The sequence below is a fragment of the Podarcis gaigeae genome, assembly GCF_964106915.1.
Source record: "Podarcis gaigeae genome assembly, chromosome: 1".
Classification (NCBI taxonomy): Eukaryota; Metazoa; Chordata; class Lepidosauria; order Squamata; family Lacertidae; genus Podarcis; species Podarcis gaigeae.
This window is the reverse complement of record NC_139678.1, coordinates 45704276-45716817: the sequence shown is the minus strand read 5'-3', so window position 1 is coordinate 45716817 and position 12542 is coordinate 45704276. Positions and strand designations below refer to the sequence as shown.

The 12542-nt window shown below is 38.2% G+C and overlaps 1 protein-coding gene across 8 annotated transcripts in view; it reads right to left on the bottom strand.

Moving 5' to 3' along the window:
- Window positions 1–12542, bottom strand: part of NUMB (NUMB endocytic adaptor protein) — a 58851-nt gene that overhangs the window by 17081 nt on the left and 29228 nt on the right. For 4 of the 8 annotated variants that reach the window (XM_083747186.1, XM_083747190.1, XM_083747185.1 and 1 more), the window contains exons 2-4: window positions 10175–10317; window positions 6435–6509; window positions 1785–1817 (exon numbers count right to left, since the gene is read on the bottom strand). In XM_083747186.1, the coding sequence (XP_083603312.1) occupies window positions 1785–1817; window positions 6435–6509; window positions 10175–10300 (234 nt within the window). In that variant the 5' untranslated portion in view covers window positions 10301–10317. The remainder of the gene's footprint in view (window positions 1–1784; window positions 1818–6434; window positions 6510–10174; window positions 10318–12542) is intronic. The other 4 variants (XM_083747191.1, XM_083747188.1, XM_083747192.1 and 1 more) reach the window with 1 other exon arrangement.

The following is a 12542-nucleotide window of genomic DNA, read 5'->3' as shown; positions in this document are numbered from 1 at the left end:
CAACACTGCCATGAACTCATTAAGTGCTGTGGTATATTTTCAAAGGAGGTAGCCAACTGGTCAGCGCTCACAGCAGAAAATGAAAAAATAAATAGCCCAGTAGCACATTCAAGACTACGGAAAATGTATTGTTAGAGGATTACAGGGTTGGCTTAGATGATATTTTAGGTCTCCAAGCCTGTGGTTTTCTATCTGCATGTTAGGATTCTAGGTAGTGATTAGAAGTGATGAAACCAGTTAATGACTCTAGCAAACCTTTTAAAGATCCTTTTTAGTTGGACAAGAAGTGTGTGTTGTCTATAGTTTACTACCTAAGCAGCTATGACAAGAGAAACTGGTTTCAAGGATATAACAGTATTATTGTGTAAGCTTAATGGATTACCAAGAGTAAAGCTTCTAGTGATGTGGACTCCAGCCCAAAAAGGTCTATGCCATAATAAATGTGTTAATCTTTAACAACTCTCTCCATTTCCCAAAGTTATCCTAACAACAATCTTGTGAGGCAGGTTAGGTTGAGATAGTGACTGGCCCACTATCTAAACCCACTATTTGTGAGTTTCATGGGAAATTTATTCCTAGTCTTTATTCCAGGTCCTTGTCCATTTACAATCCCTCCACCTTATTCCACATTCTGGGGTGAGGTGGGGGATATAGAAGCAAATAAGTTGGAAGAGGGGGAATAACCCTTTCCCATAGGTCTGTTATGACCTTTAAAACTAAGCAAGGAAGAAAGTGTGTGAACAGTGGCAAGTAATTCATGAGGTACCTTGCTCCTTGCCTGACATGTGAGGCTTTCCCAGCTGTTGCCCTTAACTTCTGGCATGCTGCAAAAATGTCTGGCAGCAACTGCAACTTTCTCACCAATTTCTCAATGCAGATTGAAAGAATTGTGTCCTGGCATAATCGTATAGGAGATGACACACAAATAAGTATGGCAACACAGACAGTTAATGTACAGAGAAACACAGCTCTGAATGGGTGTGGTACAGCCTTTTATGATCCTCTGCCTGCTGTTGTCCACTCTCTTTCAACCAGAGACAGGAGACAATGCCAGCATGTTCCAGAGATTTACACTCAGTGGGATTTTGTAAAGAAAATATTTTTTGTTCTCTCTGTTTTTAGTTCAATTTTAAATGCCAATGTTTTTAAAATTACAGCAAATTTCTAGCAAAATAAATGCACATTTAATTATTTAAAATTTAGATTAAAAACACTCTCTCTCTCATGGTTTGAGCTCATTCTGTCCCCCCATCCCCCCCAAAACCCCGCTGTTGTTGTTGCAGTTGTTGTTGGGTTTTATAAACAAGAATGTTATACAAATAAGTTTACCACGTTTTCTCATGTTATTTGCATATCACAAAAATAGAGTAGTAAATGTGGAAAGCTATCTACAACATATGTTTCATTATTAGACAATGTATGAGTTTTTAATCCTGCCCCCTCCCTTAAAGGGGACTCCTATCCATGTTTGCTTAAATGCAAATAGAAGTGTCAATGAGTACATTAACCAGGTTGTGTGATTGTTGAAAGGTTCCATTCACATTCAGATTAAGACAGGTAGAAGCTCCCTTTAGACCTTCTCTGCTCAACACAGGAATGCCTGGGACTGAGAAGGCAGGGAAGGGCTGTTTGCGCTAGTGCCAGCATGTGCAGCCCTATGCACTCAACACCAATTGCTATTTCCTGTTCAGACACTATGTCTGAACAGGGCTCCTGACACAAAGCAATGTTATACTGGGGATGTAACTCCTTACAGCACAAACACAACAAGGCATTAAACTTACTTTTCCAAAGAAGCCTTTGAAGAACTTCCTTTCCTGGAGGAACAGGGGGGACAAGTCGAATGCTATTACTGTAGGTAGCTAAAGTGTCCCAGGGTTTTAAACCAACACATACATACAAAAAAATGGGGATTGGAAGGAAAGTAGGGAATGTTTAAGGTTATCCATAGAGGATGTGACAGGCAGATATGGAAAGTCCCATGAAAATGCACACAGAAAGCATTACATGGGCTTTTATTAGGACAGGCCATAGCTCTGAAATTGGTGGAAAGGAAAGGAAAAATCAGACCCAATTTCATGCACAATGTTGTAGACTTCATTTTGTTTGTCCCTTTAGCTTTTAGTAGGTTACAAGCCAAACTTGGCAGCAGACACGGAGATGTTCCAAATTGGATGATGATGACTTGAAATTAGCACATTAGATAAATTTTGAAAAGCTCGAGTTAATTAACAGAGCTCAAATAGCATGACAGCAAAAGGAAAATAATTTGGGGAGCATATTTCCAGTCCTTATCAAAAGCCTGCTTAGAAAAGGTGTTTGTGTGTTTGTGTTTAAGCTCATATACCCTCCATCATGATTTTCCAACAGTATTTTGTAAAGCAGATTTAGTAGAAAGTGTAGGGGATATTTATGCCACAGTTTCTTTTGTTTTAGAATGTGGATTCTTTCACTGTAGAAGCTCCATATTAGATTTTGGCTTCTTACTCCCCTCTCTCTCTCTCTCTCTCTCTCTCTCTCTCTCCCCCCCCCCCCACACACACAAACCATTCAGAAACTTACAAGTAAACTATCTGCATCACCTAAGAGTTCTCTCTTCACTGTTATTATATGTATATAGTGCTTAGAGTTTTGTGATTAAGCAGTTTATGAAGCTTTCCAAATAAACAATGTGTATACTGAACAGGAACACTTCATACACATCTTGCAGTATACATATAGCAAACGTGGTAGATTTGACAAGCACAATCAGCGAAGTGGGAGTATTACACATTTTGATGGCAATCAAATGCAGCAGCTTTAAGATATATTTCACAGGCAATGTTAAAATTATTTATCCATTTCAGAGACAAACAAAAGCCCAGATATATATTTCCTGACAATCTTCACTGAAAATTAAGGGATGGGATTAATAGTGCTTTAAATTACTCCTGTGATGACTGCCATGAAGCAAGCCATTTATGGGCTTTGGCTTGCTTCACAAGCTTCACAGCCTCCAGTACAAAATGTTTATGGCGGTTTGGAGAAAGTTAGTCAATCTGCATGGTGAACTGCTGATCTTGAATGTTTTCCTACATGGCGGCAGCAGATTCTTCATATGTATAAGAGATACAAGGCCACATCTGTGGTCATCTTTGATACTTAAGGCTCTAAAAGTAACAGCAGGCTTTACAGACATTATGCCCCTTCTCTGCCATCTATCAGCTATTTCAACACATGGCACTGGGTGGTGAAATATCTAACTTAATATTGTTGCCTTAAATGATTAAAACTGACTTCAAGATAGCTTATTACAAAAAAAATCTCAGTAAGAAAAATAGAACTGCAGTAGGTTAAAAAAATGCTATAGGAGTACATACTTTAAGATTTGTTATGGAATTCCTTTTTCCCTTTTTTTAAGTTGCCAGTTTGAAAATGTATAATCAATCTCATTCACACACACACACACACACACACACACACATACATATATATGCCACCACTGCCAAGTTAAGCATTAAATATCAATATAAGCCTTCAGAAGATATGCCAGAGTTCAGGAGGTCCATAAGGTACCTTGCTTAAGAAACTGTAATTAGGTTTAATTTTCAAAAGGTGTTAACTTGGAAAAATTTAGATGTTCTAGAAAAAGTATTAATGATAGAGAGCATGCAAAATGGATTTTAGGGTAGCTATGGAAGTTAATATTCAGATACGCTAGTATTTTCAAACACTATTAAGTTTCGTTTACCTGCTAAAACAAGAAAATACATTAACAAATGTATCATATTTGCAAACAAAACAAAAAAACACTTGTTAAAGACACTAACACTGAAGACAATTTTAACTAAATGAAAGAGGATGGAGACAAGACACAGGCAGCTTCCAACACAGTTTACTGATGAGCAGGTAAAATGCTGTTTGTCAAGAGGAAAGCTACATTTTAAAAGCATTGTGGTAAAAATTGTACATCGGTATTTTATTCTGTCAATTCATACTATTCTAAATAGAGTTAGGAATAAGACTAATGAAACTATTCCATGTTCCAGCAACCGTGACAACCAAAGTATATAAACTTAATTATTCCCACCCCTCCTCTAGTGAGCTTGGATATGTGTTTCTCCGTAACTGAAAGTAAAAGGCAGTGTGTCCTAAAAAAAGAAAGAAAAAGTAACGTTTTATATCTTTGGGGGAGCACTTCCTCACATAATCTTTTTGGTATAATTATCCAAATCTGAGGCATGCAGCACGTCCAGTGAAGACAATTTACTGCGGCCATTGAAGAGCACAGAAAAGGAGAAACCGGGTTTGGCCATTTAAGAGTTTACCACACACAAGTCAGTCTGTTTTGACAACATCAGATTGCTACACCCAGATAGATACATCAAGATTCAACTGCCCTTGAATGACTTATGACTTGTTCTGAGAGGAAATTGTTCTACTGTATTGGAAGAGACACGGTTGCCCTGTGAAAATGGAAGTTCCGTCGACAAAACAAAATCCTGGGTATAAACTAACAAAGAAAATCCACATTTATGAACAGAAACAAAAAGCAGCAACTTAAGAATGATCTCTACAGTTGGATGTTTGGTTGACATTTGAAGTCTCAATATGAGAATGCTCCTCAGTAATCAGTAGAAGTGGCTTGAGAGGAGTGAAATACATCAATATTTTAGAAAAGCAGCACTAAAGTCAATATCAATTGGCTTTATTGACAAATGGTCTGACAGAATCAGTTAATCTCTATAGCAATATTATAAGTGAAAGCTGTATGAGCTTAAGATTTCAGTAAAAATAGAAGTCTTTTGTGTTGAATGCCACACAAGGAAGGCCCATGGTCTTGTGATTTCCGTGTGCCGTCTGTGTGTAATAGGTGTTTTCAAGTGACTGTTATTTCAGAGTGATCTTCCTTGGATATAGTACACAACCATTTTGTTTAAGTTATGAACATGAACAGGGAATTCAAAGACTGAAGTTATGTTCTTTGATTTCAGAAATGTAGTGTGCAATGTGCCAAATGTGTTATATGCACAACTTTAAAACATCTGTCTCTTTGGGCTCAGAAATCGGGGGGGGGGGGGATAGTTTTATCGATCACTTTGTATTTAGTTGTACCAGACACTCATCTAACTAATTTGACAATGTGCTTGCTCCCCCCCGCCAAAAAAATAAATAAATATGGAGAGCATCATTTATACTAACAAGTCTGAGACTTCTTCCTGCCCTGAAATGCTCTGTGGAGTATAGCATTCACATCTTCCAAAATGTTCAAGACTAAGAACAAGGAGAAATTGAGGATGGCATCTAATCAGATCACTGGAGTTCGTTCAAAAGCTCAATGCCCATTTTTTCATCTTCTTGTTGTGACTGAGAGAAGGAAACAACAGGTTTGAGTCTGAAGTCACTATGTTCACCTGCAAGGGGACCTTTTAAAAATCCTTTTAGTATTTTGTAGTAGGCTTAAGATTTATTGATGCAGTCAATGAAGAACACAAAAGCAACTAAAAAAATGTAATCAGTGGGTGTCAAAAGTCAGCTAATCCATTTAAAACAGGGATGCAGAACAGAATTTAGCTAGTGGGCCGGAACCCTGCCAAGCCAGGTTCAGGTAGGCGGACCCAATCTCCTGTCAATCACTTGATGTCACAATGATACCAGGTGATCCTTTTTGCCTTTGCAAAGCATGCAAAAGGCTTTCTAAGCCATGGCAATCAGCTATTAATCAGGGATTAGAAAGCACAGTGTTTGGGGGTGCCTGAAAAGTCCCTTTCACCCAACTACCCCCCTTTACCTGCTCCACTTCTGATGGTGTATGCATCGGGTGTAGGGCAGGTGGACATGGCTTGGCTGGAGTATAAATAGGCCCCTAGGCCGGAGTTTCCCTGCCCCTAATTTAGAAGATCTCATATGGCATGTTTTTCTTCTTAGTGAGGAATCTGATCACTACAAATATTCAAGAGAGGTTTTTCCAGTTCTCCCCCATCTTCAGTCATGAGTGGAAGCAGGTATCAGGAAGAGTAAACACTCTATACAGCTAGTATCAGTTAACCATCTGGACACCTAAGTACAGCAGTAAAGTGAAGGCCTCTAAGCACATACATGCTATGGCAGCCCCAGTCCATGTAGACCAGAGAATAACTATCCAAAAAGCTAACCGGCTTAATATAAAGATAGCGGCATTTGTTTGAAGCACAAATAGCACACTTCCGAGAGTGGTCTCCTTAAAAAAAACAACACAGCAATAAGCCTAAGTCTTTCTGAACTGTTTTAAGAACACAGAATAGCTACTTTGATCAGGACAGAGCAACGGTTTTAGTTCTTCTTCCAATTTGTACTGGTATGCCTCTGTAATCATAAGCTCTGCTTTAAGGCAGCTATTTAAATTCCCCTACAAAAACCTCTGTAAATAGAAAACAATTGCATACTTAAAATAATATTTTAATAAGTATACATACAGCTTTCAGTCTCTTCACAGCATCTTCACATATATGCATTCCTCTTGATTCATCTACTTCCACATGTCCCAGATACTAAAAGGGAGAGTGGAGGGGAAAAGCACCGATTAGAATACTGGACTAAACCAGCACTTTGTAGTTGTATTTATCTTCATGTATCAGCTGGATTAAGTAGTCCAGTATTTTCACACATACTATACACTCTCAACATAATTCAGACAAAATATAAGTCTATGGACAAAACTATGACTCAGAACACAGCCATGTGATTTTTAAACAGGCCTTATTGCAGCTAGGATTGTGAGAAGGATTTAAAAGATCTTCATATCACCAGGCACAGCAACTGTCCTCAGGCCAATGAAATCTTGCCATTTTATCGCCCTTCCACCCAAGTCCATAAATAGCAAACCTTCCAAGTGCTGTCTTGAGACATGGTTAAGACAGTCTTTCCTTACAACAAATGATTTTGTGGTTTCCATTAATCCTAGAATTTATAATACTGAAGAATCTTCTCTGGATGATCAGTCTAATTCTACTTGTTATGATGTACTATATCATAGATAAAACTAATATAATGCCGACTACTGACAAGTCATTTATTTAAACAAGGCTCTAGAACCAGCTCCTCATTTTTAACAGGCTGTTATGGATGGGGCTAATACACAGGAACATGACTGCTGCAGTGTTATACAAAATGACTTTGTATGTCCGGGCAGTCTTCATTCTGAAAAAGGGATGTTATATTTCATCAAGGAACTACAGTATACAAACTATTATACATTCCCAAACACCATGGCATTGTTACTAATTATATAGGCTTGATCTAAATACTTTGCTTGGCAATTTCCCTCATGCAAGTAGGCAAGGAAAAAGGTGTCAAGATTAAATAAAGTTGATTTATTCTAAAGGCCCTATTTCTAATAGGAATGAAATCTCAAGTTCCTAATTGCATAGAGTGTTACAGAAATTATTTGAGTTCTTACACCTATCTCATAAGCTTGAGAAAACCCAACTCTTCCCCATCCCACGCCAATAAAAATGAGGCAGAGAGAAGATATGCAATTTTAAGCAATTGTTGGTACTAGTGGAATAATTTCAATTCATCAGTACCCAGTTCAGCAAAGTTCATATGTTCAAGTCTATTCAAATGCAAGTAGGATAGGTCTCCATGTTATGGCTACCATTCTATTACAGAACAGTGCCATTTAGAACTGGTAGCTTGAACACCTCATGTGCTTAAAACGTCAAGAATTAAGAGTTCTACACTGTAGTTTGTAGATCAAATAGAAAGATTTGCAAGCAGCAGCCACAGAACCAAAAGTGATCCTCACTGAGGGACGGGGGAAATTGTCCCATCCTCCCAATGCCATGCCACAAACACAGCTATTTAGTAGTATGATTTGTCCACCACTCTTAGAATAAGTTCAAGGTTCCAACCCTCAAAGAGGTCAGCAAAGCATCTACAAACTGTAGATTGACTTTTATGCAAGACTGTATTTCTTTGAAAAAGTAAAGAAAGCCAAACCAAATCCATGTTTTCTGCAATTTGGGGGTCTTCACAAATGCCCATTAACTTCTTTCCAATTTCTTCTATTCAGCAAGACTTCCACTGCTGTTTTTAAAAAGCAAAAAAGCAGGTATCTTCTTGCTATATAAAGCTTCTCGGTACTCTATAAAACCATGCTCTTATATTTCTGTTCAGGTATGGGTGTGTGATATTCAGTTTGAGGTACCCATTCTGACACTGGAAAATGCATCTTCAGTCTCCTCATTTACTTACCTATTTAATGTTCCAGTGAGGTTTATAAACACAATGACAAATAAATGACATTAGTGGAAATAGAGTCTTCTTTTTAATAATAATAGTAATAGTAATAATAATAATAATAATAATAATAATAATATTAATACCATTTGCCGCAAGTCAGAAGATTAACATTTACTTTACCACTTCTGAATGCTTATCTCGCACCAACAGTACCGCAAAGGCAGTACTGCAAAGGTCAAACATCAAGCCAGCTGAAACTGTGTACTAAACATAGATGAAAAAGTAAGCATTCTACTTACTGAAAAGAGTTTAATTTCTATAAATGCAGCTCTACTTCTATAAATGCAGTCCTACTTTAATGGAGTAGGGAAGGCAAATACAAAAGAAAACCACCTCTCCTACAAAACAAGTGTAAGAAAATAGAATTTAGGGGGAAGTAAGACTGTACTATTATTAGCCTATGGGATGTGGGTGGCGCTGTGGGTTAAACCACAGAGCCTAGGACTTGTTGATCTGAAGGTCGGCGGTTCGAATCCCCGTGACGGGGTGAGCTCCCGTTGCTCGGTCCCTGCTCCTGCCAACCTAGCAGTTCAAAAGCACGTCAAAATGCAAGTAGATAAATAGGTACCACTCCAGCGGGAAGGTAAACGGCGTTTCCGTGTGCTGCTCTGGTTCGCCAGAAGCGGTTTAGTCATGCTGGCCACATGACCCAGAAGCTGTATGCCGGCTCCCTCGGCCAATAAAGCGAGATGAGCGCTGCAACTCCAGAGTCAGCCACAACTGGACCTAATGGTCAGGGGTCCCTTTACCTTTATTATTAGCCTGGATAACTGATAAAAACACTTTTCTACTGAATATCTGCTTTGTAAGCAGTCAGTTTGCAACAAAAGTATCCCCATTAGATCTAGAGAAATTATTTATTGCATTCTTGTGTGTATTCCATATGTGTGTGACTCCTGCAAGAAATGGAATAAGAGCTACCTGATACAGTTGATTGCGAACACCAACATAAGGTGGAAAGAGGTAGTTTGGGACAAAAGCTATAAAAGCCATGACTGTGAGCTGCTGGTAAGAATACTGTTGCACCAGTGTAGAATATGGATCAGTACAAGCATCATAACAAGACATAGGCCTCTTACCATCAGAGTTGCCTACTCTTTTCATATTCTAGCCTGTCTTAAGATCGCTTATTTCGTATCCACTTAAACAGATTAAAAAAGCACAATGCTTTTTCTTTCTTTAATCTGCTACCTCCTCTGTTGAAGCAACTCAAAGACACACAATACAGATCTATGAGAACCATTAAAACAGCCATTCCTATTTGCTAAAGTAGTGCTTAACACTACTAAGCAGCATGAAAAAATTAGTTATCCACTAAAGGGTGAGACTTGCTGTGAGAAACAGAGAACAATAATTTTTAACACTGTTCCAAAAGTGTAAATCACACTCTTGCCTTAGCTAGCAACTTTCTATAATGAACTTTTTTTTTTAAAAAAAAATCTGACTAGCATGGAAGACACTTGGAAGTTTTTTTTTAAAAAATTATGGCTGCATGATGTAAGGTTTAAGTACTTTGATCAATCAACGAATACCCTTTTGATTAAAAGGTTCTCCAATTAACCTTTAAAGATACATTACTCTTTCCCTATATAACAAATGCATTTAAGATGCCTACTGTATAATTTAATAACAAAATATGCTTATTCTTCAGACTATAGCTTTATACATGTGCAAATGTATGCCAATTTAAACAAGTAAAACTTGTAAGATTTTTTTCTTTAACCAACATTTCTTTATTCAGCCCCAGCGATATTTTACATACAGGAAGAACTATAAAGAAAATGTGTGCATAGACAAGAAACAGGATTTGTACAAATACAAACATTGTTCCACGTAACTATTGTTAGCATGATCCAAACACAAACAGGATTTAGAAGTTTGCTGCAGTTCTTAAACGAGTAAATATATTTACCTTAACAGGAAAGCTGCATTTGCCAGTCCGAACCCCTTCTTCATCTGTCTGCCACTGATGTGGCCTACTTGCTTCAGGGACATAGACATCTTTCTTTCTTCTGAAGCTCTGTCGTAATTTATTCATTGCTCAGTTCTTGTGCCCTACAAAAAAGGACAAGGTTTAAATGATAATTGAACTCGGATCTCAATATAAATAATGAACCAATCTACCATATTTCTCCAACATGGTAAAAGGCTTGCTCAGGCAGTCCTTTAATATTACACTAACATGGTGAAGGCTTTTCCATGGGTTCATCCCTTGGTGCATCCCATGGTGCTTATGTAACCTTGGAAGGCTCACAAGCACATGCACAGAGGCCAATTGCATGTCTCTTTTCCATAGAATCAGCAGCCCAGGATGCTGATCTTGTATATAATTGGATGAACCCATGGAAATGTGCTCCTTTCATGTCAGTGCAGTAGTTAAGAGGATACCTTGGGGGGAGAGCGAAGGAAAGCATTGTGGCATGTGCTTCAGGACCAGTTTAAGCGGCTATGTTCAAATTGTCTATTGTTTCACATATTCAAGTTATTACTGATCCATCTTCCACTTCCATTTTCATCTCCTGACACAAGATGATGCCCCTTCCATAAGCACGTAGGTTTTCTGCCATTCCTGTTCGCGAGAAAGGCTTACATTTTCTAAAGCCTCCAATACTGTATTGCAAATTATTTCTAAAATGCTATTCAAGCCTCATACTTAAGTCTTTGCCTATACAACACAAGATCTATTATGCCTCTGTGGAGATCACCCACACATGTTCAGACACCATAGAATACCCTCTGGAGCAGAAAATCACTATAATGCTTGGCATTATAGTGATGCCCATACAGTTCTGCACGTTCAAAGTCACTATTTCCCACAAAAAAAGCATGGACCAGCACAATACCAAAATATGAAGCTTGACAGAGGTCACCACTGTGAATAGCTTCATAGCTGACCTGCTAAACTCCTTAATGAATTAAGCAACAAACATTATAGCTAATGAAATTTATATTTTGGCAATCTATGGAAATTAGTATTTACCTCAGTACTTAGGCTATTTTATATTAGAATGCATTTATAGCTATTTATAGCTATTACCCTTTACCTTTACCTAGCCATTCAGCCCATGTTAATTATTTAAAACAAAAGATTTATGGATGCAATTGATAACCCTTTTGGGTTATGTAACATTACTGAAGGACTAAGGTGAACATAAACCCAATATGAATTTCAAAACAACCTGTCACTGACTTTTTCAGATGGTACATTTACCTTCTAGCAAGCCAGTAAGTTACTCTTCAGTATCCCAGCAATGTCAAGTATTGAAAGCAGTCTGCCAGCATCCTGGGTATGCTGGTGTTACTAAGGCTGCTTGCCAAAGCAAACACTTCCACCCACGTATGAATTCCTAGTTATTACCTGGGGTGCCTTTCATGATCTGATGACAGGAAGTTCACAGCACAGGAAGCAACTTTGGTACACAGTTTGGTAGTGTCTGAACCCCAGAAGTGAAAACCTATCTTATTATTAAAAGATGCAGGTTGGTCCCTGAAAGTGCTTTCAGCACCATAGCTCTGCAGCCATTGCAATCCAAACCAATAAAACTAAAATATAATTGGCAACAAATGATCATTAATTGTACAGTAAATGATAGGATACCCTCTCAGTTACTATAACAATTGCATCGTATGGAGTAGAAGCCAAGCTATTACAAGTGATTGTTATGAAGAGTATCTTAACAGCACATATGTTTGAACCTATCTGTTTTAACAACATGCTGGTAAACAACTTACGGTAATAAACAGAACCCCGCCCCCCAAGCCTAACATTTTAGCAGAATATGTTAAACATGTCAAGGCACAATGAATTCATCTGTTAAGTTCAAGTATATTCCAAGGTGAACAAACTATGAAGCAAATTTATCAAATGGCACCTGGTCAAAGCTGCCGAAAGACTGTTTGTTGCTCAGAGACCAGACTGTTTCATTGAAAGCTATTAACATAGCTGCTGAACTGCTCAGACTGAAGCCTTCAGAGAAGGAAGATGAACGGGCAGTTTTTTTTCCATTGGCTTCTAATTCATCAGTAGGCACATGTTGTGTCATGCCTTGTTATCCGAGATGAACGGATACACCCCAGATAACTTCCATAGCGAAGATACAGGCATTGCCCTTCTGCAAATACAGAACTGCCTAGCATATACTAAATGGTTTCTCTCCACCCACAATGGCTGCGTCTGCACAGAATGCTAAACCATGGTTTGTTTCAACTGTGGCATGTTCAAATCACAAGTCATCTTACAGACAATCAGACAAGGCACTGCTTGTTTCTTCCAAGCTTAT